At 40.2% G+C, this 25,004-nt stretch overlaps 1 protein-coding gene across 1 annotated transcript; it reads left to right on the top strand.

Moving 5' to 3' along the window:
• Positions 1 to 3,977: 3,977 nt before the first annotated feature.
• On the top strand, positions 3,978 to 22,988 carry BHMT (betaine--homocysteine S-methyltransferase). The gene is made up of 8 exons (XM_081053411.1): positions 3,978 to 4,075; positions 7,591 to 7,723; positions 11,457 to 11,575; positions 12,790 to 12,981; positions 13,391 to 13,538; positions 17,211 to 17,393; positions 18,923 to 19,151; positions 21,061 to 22,988. The coding sequence occupies exons 1-8, from the start codon at positions 4,043 to 4,045 to the stop codon at positions 21,242 to 21,244; spliced, it is 1,221 nt and encodes a 406-aa protein (XP_080909537.1). The 5' UTR covers positions 3,978 to 4,042; the 3' UTR covers positions 21,245 to 22,988.
• Positions 22,989 to 25,004: the final 2,016 nt, after the last annotated feature.

The raw sequence follows: 25,004 nt of genomic DNA, 5'->3' as shown, positions 1-25,004 counted from the left end.
CTGGTTAAAGAAGATGTGGTATATATACACAGTGGAATACTACTCTGCATAAGATGAAATACTGCCATTTGTGATAACATGGATGGATCCTGAGGTCATCATGCTAAGCGAAATAAGTAAGACAGAAAAAGATGAGAACCATGACTTCACTCATATGTGGACTATAAAACCAAAAGCAACAAATGAACCAAACAAACAAAGAAAAAAAACTCATAGACACAGACAACAGTTTGGTGGGAAGAGGGGAAGAAGGTGTGGTAGAAGTGGGGAAATACATGGTGATAGAAAGAGAACTGACTCTGGGTGTTAAACACACAATGCAACATATAGATGATGTATTATATAGCAATGTACACTTGAAAGCTACATAATAGTATTGCTAACCATACTCGGAAGATAGTTTGAAAACTGGGGGATGTCCAGAATTCACAGGAACTTCGGCTAGAGGACTCTGATGGAATCCAGGAGATTCTGTACAAGCTGGCAAATCTGCCAGCTCTGAGAGAAGCATTTTTACCTGTAGTGAAAGGAAGCCCTGAACAGTCCAGCAAAAACAAAAAACTGTGCTGTGTGTCCAAGAACTAGGAATGGGCAGAAGATGGAGGCACAAACATGAGCCAGAAGCACTGGCTCTGAGCCAACCTAAGGAAGTGCTTGCTGACCAAAAGGGGGAGGCAAATAAAGCATCCTGGGAAAGGCTATGTATCTTACGCTCTAGTTTATCCCAGGCCAGCTTTATGTGAAGCCAACCGAAAAAAAAAAAATAATTCACCTAGCTTCAACTTGAATTTTACATATGAAGAAAGCAAAGGGAGTGATTGTGTGAGGTGGTTCGATATGCCTGGTGTGCTGGGATAAATGTGGCCACTGCAGTGAACAGAAGGAATGAAGTACTACCAGAAAAGATAGACTGAGCAAGTGCACCCAGCGAAGAGGGTTTTAGATGAGATGCCCACCTCTTCATCCCTTTATTATGATCCCGGGTGCTGGCAGCAAAAAGTAACTGGGGGTAGTGGCAAAAGGAAACTATAAGGAAAGTGAAACCTTCATTTGGGGGCTATTTGGTAGAATTCAGACCAAAGGACATCTCACATGTATTTGATAACCCCCAATACACCTTCTACGCACAGCAGAAGTTGAAGACTCAAATGCCCTCAAGTTAAGTTAAATATGTAAACCAGGAGAATGTAGGACAACTGGGTGTGGGGCAGACTGGCAAATGGAAAGGCTCCGCATAAAGGAATTCACATTCAATTTTTCGACACCACTGGCCTTGCCAAAGGAAACACAAAGATTGGCCCCATTTCCATGTTACCAGTTTGCAAACACTGTTTTATATGGTGTAAAAACATAAACCATCTTCAGTGGTTTAAAGGCTAAATGAAGCATTTTTAATCTAAAGAGATCTATGAAAAGCCATTTTTATTTTTAAAGACGATTCAGTTGAATGGAAAATGAAAAGTCCTGACATTTTCCCATCTACATATTGAAAAGGGGGACATTTTAACTCTTACATGAGATAGTGTATATAACTACCCCTTGGAAAAACATAGGAGCTATATCCTTTACTTCCAGAAATAAGCATGGTGTTTGTAACATTGTATGAATGGTACTTAAATGTTTGTTGAATGAATAAATGGGGTTCTAAATAGAGCAAAGCACTAGTGAAAGACCTCTCTTTTGAGGTTTATAAAACTGAAGGGGTTGAGCTCCAGCTTTAATCCTCCTCTGTCCATTCAGGATTTATCTCTAACCCCAAGCTTCTTTGTAGGCAGCCAAAGATTACAGTGTTATAATTTTCCTCACCTCACTGCTCTAGCAGAGAACAAAAAACATGGGAAACCTTCCAAGAACAGTTATGACAAAACTCACCCCCCAGGTGGTATCCAAGCAGACTTCGTCCTTTGGGAATAGGGCAAAGGAACTTCAGAGCACACGCTGATAACTCTTCTAACTCCCTGGGTTCATGGTTCTTGAGTACAAAGAGGCGGTGCCTACCTCACAGAGCTGTGAGGAGTAAATAATAATGTGTGTGAAAGGCCTAATGTAATGCCTGGTACCCAGTAAGTGAGCTGTGCCCTCAGTGAGTGAACCCAACGAACTGTGGATATTATTTATTATGGGAAGAATAGGTGAATTTTTTTAATGGCCCTGATTGGGGTGGGGAGGGGTGGTAGAGAACTGAGAAGCTGAGGAAAAACAAAACTATTTCAATGGCTGCTTATACGATTCTTGGAAAAAGTGGAGGTGGATAAGTGTTTAAATAACTAAAATTCCCTACATTTAAATAAAATCCTTACCTGTACATGTGTACTTAGATATGCATAGAGTTTCTCTGGAAGAACAGTTCCCAGGGAGTAGTGGTGACCTCCAGGTAGGACTTGTACTGGGAACAGCAGCTGGGGAAACGTCTTAAATTTTGCCATGTGTGTCTATATTATCTATTTAAAACTCACTATTTTTTAAGTGAAATGCTGCTAGTTTAAAATATTTTCTAAGTTTTGCTGAATTTGGATGAAGTGTGGAATTGAGCATGTCTGCTCTCAGCTTTTACTGTCAGAGCCCTGATACTGCCCTCTAGCTCCTGGCACCCACCATTGCAGCTGCTCCCAGCAGCCACAGCGGGGCTCGCTCTTGAACCTGTTTGTCTCACCAATCCTCACCAGGTTACCACTCTAAGCAGTTAACATATTACCTAAGTAAACTGTTACCTACCCCGATACTCCAATGCTTTAATGGTCAAAAGTCTAGGCATTGTGAAGGATACTGCCTCATCCCTCAGTCCTCTGATGGGCAGGTGGAATATTAAATTATTTGAATTACATATGGTATATGCATCCATCATCCTTCCATTTTCCCCATTTTAAACTTGGCAATTATCAGCCGCAAGAACTTCTCTGCTTTCTCAGTTATATCTCAAGTGCAAATCATTTTGAACATTAAATTTGTATTAATTTATCATTTGCTACAGTAATTTTCTTCTTTGTGTACGTTGAAATAGAGGCCACTACTACTCCACGTACAAAATTTTCGCTTGTGCTTTTATTTTGGATAAAAGATTCTGAACTCTGTTCCAGGGTTTTTAGTAGTTCTCTAGACTAGTTACTGTATATATTTTTTTAAAGTAATATTTTTATTATTTTAAAATCAAGGTGTTCTCGTTGTAAAGATATTTTGGAAACTACAGTGAAACATAATGAATAAAACAAACGCAGGCCCTAATTCCACCATCAGAAGATAACTACTGTCAACAATTCTATTTTCTTCCACTTTTTCTAATGCCTATACGTTTTGTGGATGGATTTTGAAGTCTCTAAAATACATTTCCACTGTTATGTATAATATAAATGCTAAAAGTCTGCCCTGGTTAAACATGCCAAGATACTTTTATTAGAAACTGCAAGGCATGTTTGGATGTAAGGGGAGAAGGTCATATTGAACATGTCCACTAATTCAGGGCGAGTATCGGACGCTTCTGTAAATGCCATTATTGGTGTTCCGTTATGGATGTACATCACACAGATGACACTTTAGGCTGACTTCCAGCACGTCGCCTCCTCGTCCAATAATTTTGTACCCTGACCTTTGACAAATATTTGGGCCTGAATGACATTCTTAGGGGCTTTCACGGGCGATTTAAGTAGGTAATGGTGCACGATCCCAGGGAAGGGAGAGGTAAATCAGGGCTAGGGACTCTCCAGGGGCAAGGAGAGATTAAAAGCAGATAGGTTAGAAACCTGAGCGAGTGCAGACCTCATTAATTTTTGTTCTTATTTTACTTCTCGCTGTTTTCACCCATTTGGGAGAGCAATCTCCATCATCTCCTCTTCAGGGCAGATTCCCAACAAGTGGCAGGCCTCAAACACAGGCTGGTGGGCGTGTTCCCCGCCTGAGGCCCGCGTTGGACCGCGCAGAGGCTGGAGAAACCACCCCGCGTCCAGCCCCGGGTATAAAGAGCCCGGCCGCGTCTGGGCCTCGCAGGGGTAAACGCTAGTCTCGTCGGTCAGCATCCCTACCGAGTACCCGTCAGGACACCACGAAGATGGCACCCGTTGGGGGCAAAAAGGCCAAGAAGGTAAGTCTTCGGGGTTCCCCGAGGCAGCTCTCCTATCCGGCTGAGGCTCTGGGTCTGGACCCACCGGCCCTCACCCCAGACTCAAGGGGTGCAAGGGAGTCCTAGGAGCCCGTCTGTGACCAGAAAGCGCTCCCAGAACTTCTCCTGCAGGACCCCAAGGTGCTTCTAAGCCCCGCATCACTACTCATATTCAGAGCGCTCCCTAGATCTACTGACCGGCCCCCCCAGATCTGTGCGGCTTGGGGGCGCTCCTAGAGCTCGGAGACTCCCAACATCTGAGTCCTGCACGCCAACACCAGAGCACTCCAACAGAGGTGCAGCTCCTAGACTCACAGGAGCGCCTTCCCTGCTCCACGTGCGGGGACAAAGGGGCGCCTGCGTGTCTGTGTCTGTGCCCGCACCGCCGCGTGCTGCCCTCTACGCCCTACATGGACCCCGCAGTGAGGCGCGCGGCGCGGGCTCCAACGGTTCCGGCCGGCGCCTCCAGGCCGCCGTGGGGCCTCGGGGGCTCTGCTCGGCGCTCAGCCGCCCCGCGGCAGCTGGGTTGGGCGATGGTACGTTTTCTCCCGCGGGTTGCTTTCAGCGATCACAACAAAATGCACCACGTGGACCTCGAAAATGGGCACCGCGGCAGTAAAATATTGAGGAAGGGTTGTTAATACGATTTTTTAAAACAGCAGCTTCAGCACCTGATTAAAAACAAGCACATCTCTTCCCTGGTTGGGACGAATGTTCCAGTCCAGACTGTCGACCTCCGTTCGTCTAGTTTGGGGGATGGATTTGTGGAGGAATGGACTGCCCACGGGACTGTGGCTGCGAGGGTGGGAAGAGAAGGACGCCAGGAGGAGGGAGTATGCTTACCCCTTAGGTGCCAGAGCGTGCAGCCTGGCAGATGGAGGCCCCAAGAGAAGGATAGGTAGGCAGACCTGGCCAGGCCAACGGTGCAGCTGTGAGGACCGTAAGGGCAGCTCCACCTCTCACCCACATTGCCAGCCATCCCTTTAGGAAATGGGCTATGCACCGTTTCTAAAAGATGGCCCCCAAATAAAAAAGATCTCCACACACACACAAAGTTAATTCAGCTAAAATTTTTAAATGCCATGTAGCATTAATAGATGCATGTTGATGACCTGAGGAAGATGTTGAGATGGCAAACGATTATAAGCTGTTAACCAGTTAAATGAGGTTGAGAATTTTTGCCAATCCATAAATTATTAAATGAATGGCTGATGTAGACTGGAAAAGATGATTGCTATAGAGGTTAAATAAGTTTTTTTGGTTTGGCATCATTTGCATAGCCATGGACTCTAACCCACTCCCTAAATTCAAACTCAGAAAACGAAAGAAACATTTTAAAGGATCATATATAAGCAACAGATGGACATAAGATGGAAAAAAAAAAGTTTCTTTGGTAACTTTGTTTCCATGCATATGTCAGTGTTAAAATATGGACAATAATATGTCTATACTTTTTAAAAATACATGTTACAAACTTAACACATGTTCATTGTAAATAACTTGGGAAAGCAATATGAAATGTACCATCTGCTACATTTTGCTGTTCTCCTATATTCTGCTAATTTGTTTTCTAGACAAAATGTACTTTGTATACAAAAATGGTCTGATATTACACATAATGTTTTGTAATACTTTTTCACAAAACAATATCTTGAGCATTTTTTTGATAGTACATTCCACTTTTTTTAAAAAAGCTATTTTGCTTAGGAACAGAAATGTCTGAAGTCCAGGTATTTTAAAATACACTAGAATCTAAGAGATTGTTTTTCTAGATGTAATTGCTCGGCAAATTTATGAACAGTGTGGTAATGAAATCATGAGCCACTCCACCAGCAAATATCAGATTCTTAGCTAGGCTGTGTATTTGTTTGTGTTCTACAATTTGAAAACACACACATGTTCAATGAGAGTTGCTAACTGACTTGAACAAAATGTCATGAGTTATTTAAGTCAAATGTAAAGCAACAAGTCATATCTCATTTATTTGATCCTTGTTCGTGTTTTCTATTTCACTGTGCTGACTAGCTATATGTATCTTGTTAATTGGGTCATAATGATCAAAATTGTGGTTTTAAGATGTGGTATTTAGACACATTGAAATCATGACAGATAGTTGGATTTCAAAATTACATGTTATCAATTCTGTATTTTTGTAGTTGTTATCTCATAGACTTCTATGCTTGAAAATGTTTCTATCTGGAAGAGATATTTGGGAACATACAGCATAGTGTTCCTGTTTTACTGCTTTAAAATGAAAATGTCAGTTGTGTCTTCTCTCTGAGTACTACCTGACCAAAAGACATAGGAAAGAACAATACAGGGGAACAGGATTAAAATAAGAGAAGCTTTAAAAGGTGTCCAAGATTTAGGATGCAAAATCCTATGAACAGCTCTCACAGAATTGTGTAATCTTTGTTATTATATCAGCATTTGTTTTATCAACCATTATGGTAATAAATGAAACACAGTAGGTAAGTACATTCCAAATTGTTCCTTTACATGGTTTTTTCAGGGTTGTTCCACACTCCTCACACCCATTTAAAATAAAATCTAGACTCCGTTTAAGGATAAAACAGCCAGGAGGCCCTATACTCTTCACCTGGAAGACTTTGTGTACATTACTCAAGGATTCTGGGCCTTAATCCTTTATTTGTAAAATCAGAGGGAGTGACCTAAATTGAATGTAAAGTACTGCTTATTTTTAAATTCTATGTTTCTTCTAAATTTTAAAAAATGGTTACACTAGAAAATTACACTAACACCAGGGTAATTATTGCATGGTACTATAAATGGAATAGGTATGGAGACTGGGCTGGGAATCATTTTACAAATACTTTATCTAATTGTCTCTTCCTGTTCTTGTCATCTTGCACTCGGAGAGTGCGAACATGCGTGCTCTTAACTTCCGGGGCAGCATAACACAGCTGCTGCTGTGGAAACTGAATTCTAACACCAATCATGGAAGTCTTTAAGGGATTTGGCCACCTTTGTGGTAGTTTGCTCTCTTCACCACGTGTCTTGTGATTTTTCAGTCTTCAAAATGCCTTAATAGCATTATATGCCACTATAACCATCATTTCAATCATCTCTTTGGTTGTAGGTAGAATAAAGAAGAAAGACTAGCCTTCACCAATTTACGAATATGTGCTTTAGTATTTGTTTGAGGCTTTACAATAAACCCTTTTCATTTAATCCCTCTACAGGTATTTCTTCATACATAACATCCTCTTACCATATTTTTCAAAACTCTTTCATATGTTCTGAAAGACCACCTCCCCACCAACCCCCTCACACACACGTATACACAAGTTTTCATCATAGGAGCACGCTGGCTGTTTGCCTAATAGTAACATGAATTTATAAAATAGACCTGTACTTTCCGAGAATTCTAAGAAATCATACTTCTCAAGAACATGACAACAAATGTACTACAAATAGAACACTGTCTTAAAAACTCAAGTACCTTTTTTGTCCTTCCCCCTCACCTGTAATTTTAGGGCATCCTTGAACGTTTAAATTCCGGAGAGGTTGTGATCGGAGATGGAGGGTTCGTCTTTGCCCTGGAGAAGAGGGGCTACGTGAAGGCGGGGCCCTGGACCCCGGAAGCTGCTGTGGAACATCCAGAAGCAGGTGGGTGCATTGCTCTCTTCAAGGTTCATAAAAGAGCGCTTTTCCAAATATTAATTACAGCCTACTGGGCATGGTGTTAGATATGTAAGTATGGATTGGCATGTGGGATAAGCTGTCATCTATGTTTACCTCGTGGTCCCTGCTGCTCGCTCTAGAGAGCCTAGTACTGGCTCACTACCTTCCCTCCCTCCCTCATCCCTCTAGGTGACTTCCATGTCCAGACAGATGATCCATCCAACACTCTTCCCTTGAGTGCCTGGATCTCCTGCCCCACTCCCATCGCAGCCGCCCACGCTTAGATCTCACCAGCAGCACTCCACCTCTGAAAGCTCAATGACCAGTGCTCCACTCTCTGACTGCCACCTCCTATCTTGTTGGCTCACTCTAATACTGCCACTCTTCAACCTCATCAAGACTCTCAGTCTCCATTCCTCCATTTTAGTATTTATTATCCATTCTCCAGCACATGTCCTCAGATAGGACTTCCTCCATCACATATGTGCTAACTAGTCAAATTCATCGTCTACTGCCCCACCTTATTGAAATTCAGTTATCTACCTTCCCTGCACCTGTACCTAAACACCTTATTCTCACTCCACTTTTTTGACCACAAATCTTTTATGGCCAGGAGGAGAGGTGGGATGGAACTGAAGGGAGATTATGTGTATAAATATATATAATGTCTCTCAGTTATATATGTACGTAGCATAGTTAGATATTACCGTTGTAAATTTAACTTGAGAAATGCAAGTCTTTGAAATTCCACAGCGAATTCTAAAAGGTCAAATAAAATTTTGCAGTATTTCTTCAGTGGGATAATAAATTTGCAGCAAAACCATTTGGGAGCAAAATTTGACCTGAACTAATGTGAGGATATTTATAATTATATCCTACTTAATGTGGGAGTCATATATTTTGATGCCCAAAAAATATGAACGTGTTTGATTGGGGAGGCCACTTCAGACCCTGATGAGTGTTACATAATATATAGCATATGTACTATATTAACTTTCTAAAATTCCCCAACATTCAGAATGCCAAGACACAGTTGGTCCCAAAATGGCTTGGATAAGGGATTGTGGACCTAGAGCATAACCTTCCCTTTCTCACCATTTCTAGCACTGAGAAGGCAAGCCCAGACACCAGTCCTAACAAAAATCTTTGAGGTGCAGTCCAGCTTGCAGGGAAATTTTCAGGGTCTATATGAATTCTAGGTGTCACCCAGCCTAAATTAGAAAAGTACCGGCAGATACACAAATTCATGTACATAAAATAGCATTGAAACGACCACAGCTCTCATTCAGAGCATGAACGTTTTAAACACCTTTCACCATGCAAAATGCTAAATACATCTGCTGCCCTATGGGGCACTTAGAAGACTACCCTGCAAATAGAAGTCATGATGATGATAATTTGCTTTTAAGATTAATAAGCATAAAATTCAATTAAAATGACTATAGAATTCATGTCCTTTTTTTTGGTATTTCTGTATTTTCTTAATTAACAGATAATTGTGTCACAACTAAGGTCTTTTCTAAGTTTTTAGACATTAAAAATGGACACTTGTCCTCAAAAAACCCAGTGCTGTAGGTCACATAGACTCATGGAATTTTGAAACTCCCTTTTTTCATTGTAGAGAGGAAGAAACTGTCACCTTGATGGGGTAGGTAAATGGTTTGCCCAACATTCTGGGTTCACTGACACCTTTTGCCTATAACACTACACCATGCAGCATTAAAACACAAAACAAAACAAAACGAAAAACTGGGAGAATGTAAGAATTTGTAAGAATACCCACTCAGCAACTTAGTCAAGAGACTGGGTAACTTTTAGCTTCTATGATGCTAAAATAAAACTAGTATAATGAAGAGTTTAAAGCCATAAGATGAAGGTAATTAATTAGTATAGGTTGTGTCCCTGTCATGGGGAACAGTTACGCCCTGCTCCTGGTTAGAGGACGAAGACTCAGGAGTCTTATGATGAGAGAAAACAGAAAATAGAAATCGAAAGGACATCCAGAAATTACCAGACTAAGTCTTCTATTGAAGTTTATACCAAAAGTTGTGGTTCTTGCACCCAATGGAATCAGCACTGAATTTGGCAAGGAATTCAGATTTACTGGGTCCGGAGGGGTCTGGGGAATCGGAGTGAGTCTAAGTTGGATCACATTTAGGGAAGCATGGTGGAATAATAAAATCAATTAAGAACAAGGAGTGGGGTCACTACCCTCTGGAAAAATCTGATCAAAGGATATAGAACTTCTGCACTATAAAATGTACATGTGCACAAACAATTTGCACACCCTTCCAAGGTGTTGTCAGAGTCTCTGGAAATCCACCCAAGGACAACCTGGGTGGACTTCTGGTTTATAAACCATGTCATTCTAGTGTACAGGAACCTAGTCCATAGGCCCTGCATCCCTGCAGCAACCACAGCAGCTCACCTGACCGATATATGGGGACTCCATTTTAGGTGTGTTTCATTGGTCCTATGGCTAATTACAACACATTCAAAGCCCCCTAATTTAGGCACCCTTTTAAATTCCCACTGAGAACGAAAGTTTCCATGATTTTAAAAACAAAGATTTGGCTTCAAGCTTAGAAACCCATTTTCTGAAATTCAGAAGCTTTGTTGCCTTACTGATTTGACCATTGAAAAACAAAAACTGAGCTTCCTATGTTCTCTGCAGTCTAGCAGGCACCTGGGATGCAAAGATGGAGACTCATCTCTAGTCTTAGCCCCAGCGTCCCAATAACTGCCTCTAGTGTAGTTGCTTCCAGACCTTTGGATTTTATAGGCCTCTAAATTTCAAAATATATTTCAGGGGCTGATATTGGTTTACTGACTTCTTACTTTGCCCAGTTAATGCCCCTGACAAAACCAATACCAGCTAAGTCTCACTATCATTTTGTAAGATGAGCATTATTCCACTCTCTTAGAATGGCAGTTCTCAACAAGGCTGAAAATAAGAATCAGTTGGGGAAACTTTTAAAAAAAACACAGTCTGTGTCTTGCCTCAAACCAATTAAATTAGAATATCTGTGGGATTGGCCCTAGCATCCGTAAGTTTTAAAAAGTTTCCAGGGTAGCTAATGGGTAGCAAGGGTTTAGGACCACTATTTCAGAGAAATTTCTAAATTCTTTAAATTGCATACATTTGGTTCTATGGGAAAAAAATCCTATCCCATATCCTATAACCTGTGAAAGCTTTGCCATTTGGCATTCATCCATTTAGAAATTTTTGGTATTACCGTGACACCCGTAGTCTAGAACCTAGACTCCTTGGGATGACTTCTCGGCCAGTTGTACTCTGTCTGCCCACCCACCTTTCCAACTGCATCTTCCATCACTTCTCTGACATATCCTCCACTCCAGTTGCTCAAACTACCTGCTGTTCCCCAAATGCCAAGCCTATTCCTGCCTCTTTGTCTTTGCTCAGGCCTTCCCTCTATAGGGAATGCCCTTCCCCACCTTCTCTGTCTGTCAAAAGTGCTGACATATTGCCCCTCTGTGGGACCTCCCACTTCCCTTCACGCTACTCCATGGTAGAAATAATCTTGTTTCTGGCAAGAGACCCCAGATCCACCTCTCAGAACCCCCCAGGATGCACGAATGCCAAGCCACCAGAAATTTAGGCAGATATTTTCATATTTGTTTATCTGAGAACCTCTTGAAAACACCACGAGTTAATAAACTAATAGCAATTAATGCCTTTCCTCATTCAATCTCCCAGTTCGCCAGCTTCACCGAGAGTTCCTTAGAGCTGGATCGAATGTCATGCAGACCTTCACCTTTTATGCAAGTGAAGACAAGCTGGAGAACAGGGGAAACTATGTTGCAGAGAAAATATCTGTGAGTAAAACCATACGTGGCATTCTTAGTAGGGCCTAGTAGACATAACACATGTCATCACCAAAATTCTCATGGAGAAAAATGTTGAGCCTCTTCAGAGTTTTGTTTTACATAATACAGAAATGAGATGTATGTGAACAACACTCTTAGGTTTTATCTGGAGTCCCCCCAATTGACAAAAAGGTATTTAATGAAGCAGATCAAAGAAGAGGTATTTAACGATTAGTGATTCTCCCAGTCTCTTGAGTAAGTTGCTGAGGGGGTACCCTTACAAATTCTTACACCCTCACAGTTTTTTAATGCAGCATAGTGTAGGGGAAATGTCATTAGACGAAAGGTGTCAGTGAACGTGGAATCTTCCTGACTCAGCTACAATCAACTGTGTGATGTTGGGCAAACCATTTACCTACCCCATCAAGGTGACGGTTTCTTTTTCTCCTCAATGGAAAGGGAGTTTCAACATTCCATGAGTCTGTGGGACTTACAGCACCGGGTATTTTTTTGAAGACAAGTGTCCATTTTTAATGTCTAAATAATTAAAACAGACCTTACTTGTGATACATTTATCTGGTAATTGAGAAAATACAGGAAAACAAAAAAAGACATGAATTCTATAGTCATTTTAATTGAATTTTATGCTTATTAATCTTAAAGGTAAATTATTATCACTATCATCACTATTTGCTAGGTAGTCTTCTAAGTACAGCTTATTCATTGGAAGATACTAGATCTTTTTATGTAAAGACTTTTACCCTCTCACAGATCTTTGGTATAATGCAGGGGTGTCAAAACTGCGGCCCACAGGCCAACTGCTGTCTGCAAGCCATTGTTAATTGGCCCGCAGCAAATTCCAAAAATATATTTAGTTTACTTAAATAAACCAGGTGAGGCAATATGTACTTCACCTCTAGTGAGTGGCCCACCTGTTTATGTCTTTTACCGCATATGGCCCTTGGTAACAAATGTTGAAAAAAGTTTTGACACCCCCGGTATAATGTAATACCCTAGGTACCATCATTAGATTTATTTTTTCACCGCTATTATTGGTATTGTTGTTACTGCTCAACATGGTAAAGCACTGAACTATTCCATCATTGTCACTTCCTGGAATCAAATCACTATGGTAACATACCACTGAGATATGGACACTTAAATAATTATTTGGTTTCAGTTTCACATGAACATGTACATGTATCCTATACTCACCATTTCAGGGGCAGAAAGTCAATGAAGCTGCTTGTGACATTGCCCGGCAAGTGGCCGATGAGGGAGACGCTTTGGTAGCAGGAGGCGTGAGCCAGACACCTTCATACCTCAGCTGCAAGAGTGAAACCGAAGTGAAAAAAGTATTTCAGCAACAGTTAGAGGTCTTTCTGAAGAAGAATGTGGACTTCTTAATTGCAGAGGTAAACAGAGAGATGATCAAAGAGACCCTTACACTGAGCCCCTTTCCTCTGCCTTTTGCTTTCATGAGGACTATGTGAGATTGGGTACCCATCACGACAAGTAATAGTAATGCTTAGTTTTGAAAGCTTTTTTTCCCATTTAGGGCTTCTACTAAATTTGTTTCAGTTAATATAATATAGTGTTCTTCAAACCTTTGATTACAATTCCCAGTATGAAATCACCATTCTATTCCATTTAAAAAATACTAATGGGTCTCAAATTCAAATTCTTAATATTCGAAATGTTTCAGACTCAGAATCTGAAAAATCACTTATCTAGTGATTATTAAATTACTTAGCAGTAGAATAAGTTTCCAAATGGTTTTGGGGGAAACAAGATTAAAAATACTTTAACCTATTCTTATTTCAGTATTTTGAACATGTTGAAGAGGCTGTGTGGGCAGTTGAAGTCTTGAAATCATCTGGAAAACCAGTGGCAGCAACCATGTGCATCGGCCCAGAGGGAGATTTGCACGGCGTGACCCCTGGCGAGTGTGCAGTGCGCCTGGTTAAAGCAGGTGATGATGGATTTTGATAGGTTTGCAGTGAGTGAGTCTTCTAAAATAACGTACAAATGCGGATCTGTCTGTGAATCGCTATTTGCTACTTTTATTAACAGGAAAACAATTAATTTACTTTTTTAGGAATATTGATAATATTATTGAGTCATAAAGAGAAAACTGTTTAAAAAAAAAAAAAGGGATACACACACCAGTCTTTTGAAAGGAGCAACTAGACTTGTGCCGAATGTTTAACAACTAGGAATGTAGGAATGAGAAGAATTTTAGTAAAGCAAAAGGAGCATTAGGAACAATTGTGTTTTATTTTAAACTTATTTCAAGTTGAGGTTTTTAAACATTAATAACATTAATAACTTGTCAGTTGTCCTCTTTGCCAAAGTTTTTCCATTCTGATACATTACTGGTATGCTTTGCTTTCTGTAATTGGTATAATAAATCAAAAAATCCTTTGATATGCAATACTGACCACCTAATTTATCTTTTTATATAATTTCCATTCCTAATATTCGGTTTCATTTCAAGTAGGGAAAACACAGGTTGTTTTCAAAGCTGCCTCGTTTTAAACCCAAGGAATAGCTCAGTGTCAGTGGAAGAGTCCGACTCACTCTGTGGAACAGAGAGATTTTTGATTGGCTGTTTTTCAATTCCTATTTTCATCCATCTCCTGATAATTCATGAAAGTCACCTCAGACTTGTCATTAATAGTAACAATTATTTAGATTTAGGAAGGAATTTGAATCCTAGTTTTTGAATTGAAATCCTAATTTTTGATTGGTGATATAAAAATGGGGGGAAAAACAAGCTAACTTTCTTTCAGAAAGATTGAAGGAGGCCTTCATCATCCCCATTGTGAATTGGCAAGGATTCTTGGCCAGCACCTCATCTTTCCCTTGTCATTCTGTTCAGAGTAGGTGGACACAAAGTTTGAAATCACTGTACCCTGTTTACATCTGTTGTAGCACTCCTCACTTAGCTCATTTGTTTATCTCTTTTATGTCTGATTCTTTCACTAGACTGTACGATCTAAGAGGGCAGAGACTCTGGCTGAGTCATATGGTACTTGTCTTCCTCAGTCTGATTTATTTACTTAGCATAATACCCTCTAGGTCCATCCATGTTGTCACAAATGGTAAGATTTCATTCTTTTTTAGGGCCGAATAATACTGTATGAATTGCTGTGATATAAATGTACCACAAGTTCTTTATCCAGTCGTCTATTGATAGGCATATCTTGGCTATTGTGAATAGCATTACAATAACCATAAACTGTACCTGTGCCTAGCACATAATAGATCCTTAATGAATATGGGCCTAATAAATCTAGTCTATCTTACAATGTTAGATCAAATTCTACCCCAATGTACACTTACATAACCATCTCTACCCCAAGTGATGACTGCCTCCTCTCAGCAACCATAATACTTTCTGTTTATATCCCTCATTTGGAATATCATCAGTTGACATTTTCCAATCTGTGAGAATGTTAATAAGGTTCTGTAGTCAAATACATTTAGAAAATGCTATGTTAAACTGAGTTAAGTCGGTCTGTTTACTATAGAACTTCTCAGTGCTTTTGATATGCCCATGTATATCGGCAGTCTCCAAGAAGGGGACATAGTAAATAGCTCCTGCCTCACTTAATTGATCACAGAGCCTCATTTTAATGGAGCAAACCTTGGGAAGCCCTGTGCTAAATTATAAAATTATTAGTGTCAGCAACTATGTCCTATATTTATATTTCTTTAGAACCCCCTTACAAAAACCATTATACATACTAGACATCCAATAAATAGCCAACATATGATTAATTGATTAATTCACGAGTGTAATAAAGTCAAGGAAGGGAAGAAAAACTCTGGCAGCAGAATATTCAAAAGCAAAAAAGGAGAAAGGTAGTAAAATCCAAGTTAAGAAAGCTGTTGAATATACAAGTTTGGAACCCCAATAGAAAGGTCAAGGTGAGAGAGAAATGCAGGAGAGTTAAGCATATAGATGGTATTAAAGCCCTGGGGCTGAACAGCACGTATAGGTGACGAGCAGAAGATGGTTCAGTGGGATCCTAGGATACCGCATGATTGAAAGGTTCAGCCTTGAGGAGGGGTCTGCAAGTGACACCTAGAAAGAGCAGCCAGGGAGGTAGGAGTAACACTCAGGGAGTGTGGGAACTTCTCAGAAGCCAAAAGAAGGGAGGGAGTGGTCCTTTGGACAGAATGCTGCTGAGATGTTGAGTAAAAGGAGAAGAGAGAATCAACTACTGGATTTGGCAAGATTAAGATCATCAGTACCCCTGACAAAAGCTGATTCAGAGGAATGACTGGGAGGGTGACCTGATTGGAACAAGAATGAGGGGCAAACTTCATGTATGTAGATCCAGACCGGTGAGGACCACTGAGACAACTGCCATTGAACACCAGATGCCACAGCTTGTGGCATCAGCTCTGCTGCTCCTGGAATCTGGATTAGTGATATTATTAAATTGGCCTGATGAAAGGGAACATTGATTTATTCCTCAAATAAGTGGTATGGTAACCATGGGTGCAATCTAGCAGCTGGGAGTGCTGAAAAATTATTGTGCTTGTAATATAATGTCAAAGATTGAAAAATTGACTACTAAAATTTGAAGTTAAAAGAAACTCTAGTGATTTGTTTAAAAAGATGGACAGCCAAGTGTGCATAAATGACACTTCAATTATACCAAACTCTTCAAAGCACTTTTCACAGAAAGTGCTTGCTTCCTGTTAGTAATTATTCTTGTCCAAAGGTAAGATTGGTTTGCGGGAAGCAAGGATCAAATGCTATACTTCCAAATTCACCATTGCCAATAAAAGCCCCCTGATTAAGATAGGAGAGTTGAGTCTCCTGTTATCTTGTGAATCCCTAAAGCTAAAATGCTCTTCACATTTATATAATTTGTGAAGTGATCCCCCTGATAAGTCTAGTACCCATCTGACACTATACATAGTCTTTACAACATTATTGACTATATTCTCCATGCTGTATTTTACATCCCTGAGACTATTTTGTAACTACCAATTTGTACTTCCTAATCCCTTCATCTTTCTCCCTCCAACCCTCTCCCATCTAGCAACTATCAGTTTGTTCTCTGTATCTATGAGTCTATTTCTGTTTTGTTTGTTTGTTTATTCTGTTCTTTAGATTCCACATATAAGTGAGATCATATGGTATTTGATCTCAGTCTGACTTCTTTCACTTAGCATAATACCCTCTAGGTCCATCCATGTTATCGCAACTGGTAAGATTTCATTCTTTTTTATGGCCAAGTAATACTCCATCGTATAATGTACAAGTTCTTTATCCAATCGTCTATTGATGGGCATTTTGCTTGTTTCCATATCTTGCCTATTGTAAATAGTGTTGCAGAAAACACAAATTATACAAATGTCTAACCACTATGGTGTACACCTGAAACTAATATAAAATAATATTGAATGTCAACTATTAATATAATTTTAAAAATACATAGTCACAAGATATAAAGTACAGTACAGGGAATATAGCCCATGGTATTGTAACAACTATGTATAGTGTCAGATGGGTAGCAGACTTGTTGGGGTTATCACTTTGTGAGGGGTGTAAATATCTAATTACTACATTGTCTTGTACACCTGAAAATAATAATAAAAAGAAAAACGTTCTTCCCACTTGCAGGAGCCTCCATTGTGGGTGTGAACTGCCATTTTGACTCCACAATTAGTTTGCAAACAGTGAAACTCATGAAGGAAGGCCTGCAGGCCGCCCGACTGAAAGCCCACTTGATGAGTCAACCATTGGCCTACCACACTCCCGACTCCGGCAAACAAGGATTTATCGATCTTCCAGAATTCCCCTTTGGTAAGGCACACATTCTATACACTGTTTCAATGTCTTTGTGTTGGACAAATTCCAGATAAATCTATAGCCATAGAGCTTTATCAGAGTAAAGAAATGGCTGCATATCTCCTCATCTCTAGCCCCTAGCTTCTCTCCCCAAAGCCACAAACCCCTTGATATTAGACAGCAGTAGAAGGAAAAGATGGGACCAACAAGCAAAAAAGACTTCTGAACTTCAGTGCAAAATCAAAATTGAATCAACACCTAGACAGACAACCAATTAGTCATACTTGTAGATTGGTAAAATGGATGGTCTCATGGTGAGATCAGCAACGATTTTGTTTCTGATTCCAACTCTGTTGCCGAATTGCATAACCTTAGCAAAATTCCTTAGTTCTTCTAGATCTTAATTTTCTCATCAGAAAAATAAGAAGGTTAGACCAGGTTATCTCCAAGATCCTTTTCTCCTATTTTAAATGTTGCTTAGATACTCTGGGGTTTGAGAGTGGAGGGGAAAATACCATCACCATGTTACTGTATGGCAAATTTGCATGAAGAGACAGAGCAGATGAAGTGAGGGAATACTTGCAAGGCAGGCAGAGTGATAAAGTCTCTCAGGGTGTTTTTAAAGTGGCGGTGAATCTACCTTGAAAATTAAGCCCAGAGATGTCAGCAGGCCCAGAGCGTCGCCAGCCTCCTATTTCATTCTAAGGTCCTTATACCATATCCAACATTCTATAGGGACCCCCAGAGAAGTAAGTTATTATAAAATAATTGCTCTAGAAGAACCACGGAAGAAGAATGGCAAGGCATTTGTGTTATTCATTGCTGCATAAAAAATGACTGCAAACTTAACATTTATTATCTTATAGTTTCTGTGGGCCATGAATTCTGGAGCAGCTTGGCTGGGTGGTTTTTGTTCAGGATTTTTTAAGAGGTTGCCAGAGCTGCAGTCGTCTGAAGGCCTGATGGGAACCAGGGGATCCACCTCCAAGCTCTCTTAGGTGGCCGTTGGGAGTCGGTGTTAGTGTCTTGCTGCCTTTGGACTGGAGGCCTCAGTTCCTCAGCTCATGGCCCTTTCCACTGCGATGCTTGAGCGTTCTCACACCATGGCAGCTGGCTTCCCCAGGGTTAAGTGTTCCAAGACAGAACAAGGCAGAAGCCATAATGTCTTTAAAGACGTAGCCTCAGAAGTCGGAGACCATCCTTCTGCCATATTCTATGGGTCTCGCAGACCAACCTGAGAGAATGCAGGAGGGGGCGACACACGACACAATGGTGGGAACGTCAGAGGGCAGGGCTCAGAGAAGCCGTCTTGAAGGCTTGCTACCACAGCATTTAAAACGTGATATATAGACTCAAAGTAGAACGTCTATATAAAGTTTGAAAAAGTTTAAAAAGTTAAGAAGTGTTAAAAGTTTTAAAAAGATAAGAATTAAATATTGACAACTTACTTACCTTATTTATTGAAGATTATGTACTTATTAGAGCCATTCATTTTGAATATTTTGTTTAAAAAAAGAATTTACGTATAATACCATGTTTTGTAGGTCTGGAGCCCAGAGTTGCCACCAGATGGGATATTCAAAAATACGCCAGAGAGGCCTACAACCTGGGGGTCAGGTACATTGGTGGGTGCTGTGGATTTGAGCCCTACCACATCAGGGCGATTGCAGAGGAGCTGGCTCCAGAAAGGGGCTTTTTGCCACCAGCTTCAGAGAAGCATGGCAGCTGGGGAAGTGGTTTGGACATGCACACCAAGCCCTGGGTTAGAGCCAGGTAAGAACCTTTAAGCTATATTTGCCAAACCAAACTCCTGTAGATTATGACTATGTCCAAGTGACGTCATTACAAAGAGTACAGCTCATTTGCTGTGTGATGATAGTCAGTGATACTCCTTCAATTCTCTCACAGAGATGTTTATAAAACATCCTTATGGAGTGATTTCTGGAGAACATTTAAGAATATACAATGTAAATAATGTAAGTTGGAATAAAATGTGATTTCATGCTCCAGGAAACCATCCATGTGGTGGACACTAATATTGAATCGATTGATTATTGAGATTTAAGTATAACTTAAGTATAACAAATAGTAATTAAGAACCTGTTCTGTGCCAACTATGATTCTTGGAGCTGGGAATACAGTGCTGAGTAAGACAGCGAAGGTCTTTGCCCTTAGAGCTTACATTCCAGTGGGAAAGATGAACCACAAACAAACAGATTTGAAGTCAGGCAGTGTGCAGGGCACTAGAAATAACAAATGAAAAGCTGGGGTCCCTGGCTTTAAGAATCTCACAGAATACTGAGGAAAACGTGTAAGAAAGTTGAGGTATTATACTGTGAGAACTGCTTTAATAAGAGAGGGATGGATAAAAAAAACAATGAAGAGAAGAGAAGCACTATCTCTGCCTAATATAATAGAAAGGTATTTTAATAGAAGGGATTTCTTGGCTGGATTTTGAAAGACAAAGTAGGATTCCACAAGAAAGGGAAGTGAGTGAAGGGTGAGTGCCCCAAGCAGAGGGAACAGTTCCACTCTGTTCAGCTGATATTAATTGAGCACAGCTATGTCAGACACTGTTGTGGACACTGAGGTAGCGAGATGGACCAGGCACAAGCCTGTCTCCAAGGAGCTAATAGTCTAGGAGGCAGAGAGAAAAACAGGTAAGTTCAAATTGGCATACCATGTTTACCCAACAACAAGACCTAGCCAGACCATCAGCTCTAATGCATCTTTTGGAGCAAAAATTAATATAATATGGGTGTTATTTTACTATAATATAAGATCAGGTATAATATAATATGACATAACACAACATAATACCGGGTCTTATATTAATTTTTGCTCCAAACGACGCATTAGAGTTGATGGTCCGGCTAGGTCTTATTTTTGGGGAAACGTGGCAGGAAGTTCAAGGATAAAGATACGCACAGGTATCGTGTGGTCTGAGCGAATGGCCTATGGGGGCAAAAGGCAAAGGGGGGTTAATGAAGGATTTCTAAGAGAGAAGATGCTGAGCTAAATTTTGAAGAGTGAACTACATTGCCAGACAAGGAAACGGCATATAGGAAAACACTGGGAGTTAGAAAGAGAACAGTGTGTTGAGAAACTAGAAGTTTGAGAATATGGGAGACAGAATTTGATAGAAGACACAAGTCAGGAAGAGGAGGTGAGTATGAGTATGAGCTGAGTGTGACCTCATCCCAAAGGCAACGAGGAGCCTGGAGGGTCACAAATGGTCCAGGACAAGGTTAGATTTGCAACTTAGCCAGTTTTAATAGCCTTGAGACAAGGAAACTTGGGAGGAAGGCTTTGCTAAAATGTAACAGATGTGATGAGGCCTGAACGAGAAGGATGCCGGATTTGGGACAAGCAACAAAGGCGTGCTCTGATGGTTCATAGGTGGAGTGCCAGAAAGTGAGGATGGGGAAGTAGGGTAATTAAATAGAAAATGTCCCTCTTCTATTTCTTAGCTTTTGATCCCTAATCATATGTGAAGAGAAGACATTCAAAGTGATTTTAGACCTACAGGTTCTGGGGGGAGAAAGTTTTAATACAGATGAATAAATGTGTTTTAATGGACATAGTCTCAAGAGTGCAAAGATGGCACCATCGCGGGATTCTACCTCAGTGACATAGAGACCGACATGCAGGGAGGAGTCTAATGTATATTTTGTTCATGCAGGGCCAGGAAGGAATACTGGGAGAATCTTCGGATAGCCTCAGGCAGGCCATACAACCCTTCAATGTCAAGGCCAGATGCCTGGGGAGTAACCAAAGGAACAACTGAGCTCATGCAGCAGAAAGAAGCCACAACTGAGCAGCAGCTGAAAGAGCTCTTTGAAAAACAGAAATTCAAATCTGCTTAGTAGCCTCAGTGGAACCCAATTTTGTGAATTCCTCTGTCTGGGCCACCGTTCTTAGAAATAAGGAAAAGGTAGTTTAAAAAGCAATGTTCATATTAATGCCAGCCTACACATAAAATTGTTATGAGCTGAACAAAACAGAATCACAAATAGCACCTGACAATTTTAAAAGGACGTTTTAGAAGTTTTCTTAGAAGCAAAATAAGTAAGCGGTAAATCTTAAGCTGGTATACACCATGTATAAGGTATTAAGATCACTGTGGCCAAGGAAAAGTAATTTGGACATTAATCCCACTTCAAGAAGTTCGCAGGCTAGTAAGGAGGATGAGATGAGAACTGTCATAGATGGCTCAGCAGCCAGACAGGGACAGATAAAGTGCTATAGGGAAGGGACTTCCAAACTCCTCTGAACATGACCCTTAGCAAAAAACACAATTTATATAATGACCCGAGTAAAGCACATATCATACAACCATTGAAATAAAATGTGTGATCTGTTCGGGTATTTTCTATCCCATTCCTTTCCATCCTATTTCATTAATAACACATGCTGATTGAGAGCCTTCAAATTCATCTCATGCCCCATTAACAGGTGTTGGCCCACCACAGTTTGTAAAACACTGCTATGCGCCACTTCAGCTCTGGGGACTTTCCAATTTTTTTAAGTTTATTCTTAGAAGGTTAGTCATATGGGACCTGATCAGTAGGAGCCAAAGCCCAGAGTCCTGCTCTCAGAGTTACAGAGTTATTCTCTTTGCTGACCCATGTTGACTGCTGAGAAACACACCTACCCACAGAGAGGGCGTGAGAAGCAGTTGGTATCCAGGCCCGGTTTATCCTACTCAACATGATCTACCTAAATGCCTCCCTTCGGGAAGGCTCAGGAGCAATGAGCTTGTGTTACTTTGATAGCTTAAAGCATAATAAAGAAAAAACATGGAGATTCTCCAATCTTCACCCAGGTTTCCTAGATTGAGAGTGATGATATTTTTACCCGATAATATATCTACTCTCCTATGAGAGCTCAATTCTAAGGATGCAAAACCTTTAGAATAAACATGGCTACTTTTCATGTGTTAGGAAAGAATTCATGCTGCTTTCTAAACATTCTTGGATTGGTTTAACTGTTTTCAAATTTTAATTTCTTCAGCTATTAAAAAAAGAAGAACATTGAGACTATTTTGGTTATATTAGATTCTTATTTTCATTCTGTAACTTGCTAAGTCCTTTATGAAATCTCCATACCTCCCTTTACCGATCTACTAAAAAAATACTATCTTTCACCTTCACAAGTATGCTGAAACTTTTAAGGAGAAGGCAGCAGTATTTAAAGGGAAATGAAATTTCCAGAATTTCTTACAAAATGAATGAGCAATCCACCTCTCATATCCCCCAGAGCACAGAAATAGTGCCAAAGCAGCACAACTCGCAGAGACTGCATACGGCTGACGTGAAATTAGAGGACAGTGACTGCCACATTGTTTTTCAGTTGCCATCTACCGTTTCTCACTCTCAAATTAGGTTCAATTCAATATTTAATACTTTCATTCATAGATGACAGAAACTTTTATTCAACTGTTCTATTATTGTGTAAGATGCTTGTCCCTTTGGTATTCTTTTCAGAACTTTATTGCTACACAAAGCGTTGTAACCTTTAATCATTCTTATAGCCTTTGATTTTAAAAACATTTCCCTCAAAAGGAAATATATTGAAAAGTGCTTGAAATAAACTATATGTCAACACTGCCTCCTAGTGGCATATTTCATATTTTTATTTTTTTAAATTCAGTCCCTTTTCCAAGAGCATTCATTTTGTTTCCAGAAATCTTGTTCATTAAAAGGGAAGGCTCTTTTAATACCCAAGAGTTTCTTTATGTTAAACAGACATTTCTCACTGGTAAAGATTTTTTTTATGGAATCAGAGCCGGAGGGACCTTAGAGATCAAGAGTCCACACTCTCCCTTTTAAAAATAAGATTACTAAGGCAGGGTGCCAAGTCAGGAATAACTTCTTTCTAGTCCAAGGCTGCCAAGAAAGATGGCTTTAGCTTGGATTCTTGGTAGAAGGAGAGAGGAACCAGGACAGATAGTTCGCAAAACTGAGTTCATCTTCCAGCCAGGAAATAAAATAAATATCCCTGCATTACTCAGAGTCAGTGTAAACTCACTGACTAAACCATTAGTAATTTATGGCCTGACACTTCTCTACACTGTAGCAAAGCACCTCTGGTAAGGAAACCGTGCCAATAGCAGACCCACAATGAGACAACTGGACATGGGCTCAAAAGCTTCAGTTCCCAACTTCTCCAGACGGGGGCAGCAAGTCACCAGCAGGGAATGCCTAAATATGTAGCTCCCTTTTGCTTTGAACCTAAGCTATTTCATCAGAATAAACTGTAACATCAAGTGGCAGAAACACCTGTGACTCTTGTTGTTTGCTTTGGTCAATTTATTCTTAAGATATATAGATCTTTGAGTCACATCCAAGACAGCTCACCCAGCAAGGAAAACATCATATATCTCCAGCAAGATCCCCATTTATCCTTGCTATCTTCATTTTCCCCAGCTTTGAGCACGTTGGTTGGCTGCGAGTATTACATAAACTGTTGTCCCAAACAGCCTCTCTGTAAGTCAATAATAACTGCTTGGCCAGTCTGGAACCTTGCAGGTGTTACCTGCCAGGTAGACAATCCTGGTTCTTACACAATAACGATGAAGAAGTCAATCTGAAGAGAGAAAAATAGAGGACCCCTATGAACTGCCCTACGTCTGATAGTAGTATATTAAAGAGCAGACTTAAGACATAACAAGACCCAATATTTCTAAACAACTTTGGGAACAAATGAATGTGTAGTGTTTGAACACTAAAAACCAATGAAAGACAGGCAAATTCAAACACCTCTCACAGAAGGTGGTAGAACGGCAGGGTCATTTGGCAAAAATCGGTGGGAAATGTGGTGAGGGAAAGGAAGAGGCAGAAAACGCTTCCAGTTTTCAAGCAGCTGGAAGCATTCTGTTGGCCTTGAATAGATGAAAAATTTAAGGGGCTGGAAAGTAAGAGAGACAGATGTCATCGTTTGTGCTGCTGTGAGCTACAGAAATCATGCCAAACAATTTGAGTACAGCAAAACAAAACAGGTTAATTTACATGCCACTAAATGAAATGCACGATAATTTTAACACATGGTTTGACTGACATATTTTTGAGAAGTTCCCTATGTAAATTTCTACGTCTAGTGAGTTTTCAAGGGAAATATTTAGCTTACTTTTAACAAATATTTATTTCCCCAAATGCCTAAAATATTTTTGCAGTCATCACTTACATGCAAATTGTTAATGTACCATTTATAAATTATTCCTGTTTGTTCCTTCAAGCAGGTTCAGCAAGACCTCTGCTTGGCCCCATTTTGTGGTTATTTGTTCCAATTTACTACAGGGCCTTGAAAGGAAAAAGCTGAATGTCTCTGAAAATAGTTCAAACTTTCCCCCCAATTCAACCTGGCCATTCTTCCAATTATTTTGACTTAATGAGATTTTACTGTTCTTCAGAAAGGTTAATGTCTCACCATATGAATTGACTTGGTGGAATTCAGCAATTTCCCAAAAACACCAGTGCAATGTATCGGAAAAAGCAATGAATAAATTTAGAATGAGGATTTGGGGTGCAAGTCCTAGCTTTGCCCCTGCCTCGCTGTGCAACATTGGATAAACCACCTCACTTCTCTGACCTTCAACTTTCTCGTCTGTTAAATGACAAGTCTCTT

The sequence above is a fragment of the Rhinolophus hipposideros genome, assembly GCF_964194185.1.
Source record: "Rhinolophus hipposideros genome assembly, chromosome: 7".
NCBI lineage: Eukaryota > Metazoa > Chordata > Mammalia > Chiroptera > Rhinolophidae > Rhinolophus > Rhinolophus hipposideros.
This window is presented reverse-complemented; position numbering and strand designations above follow the sequence as displayed.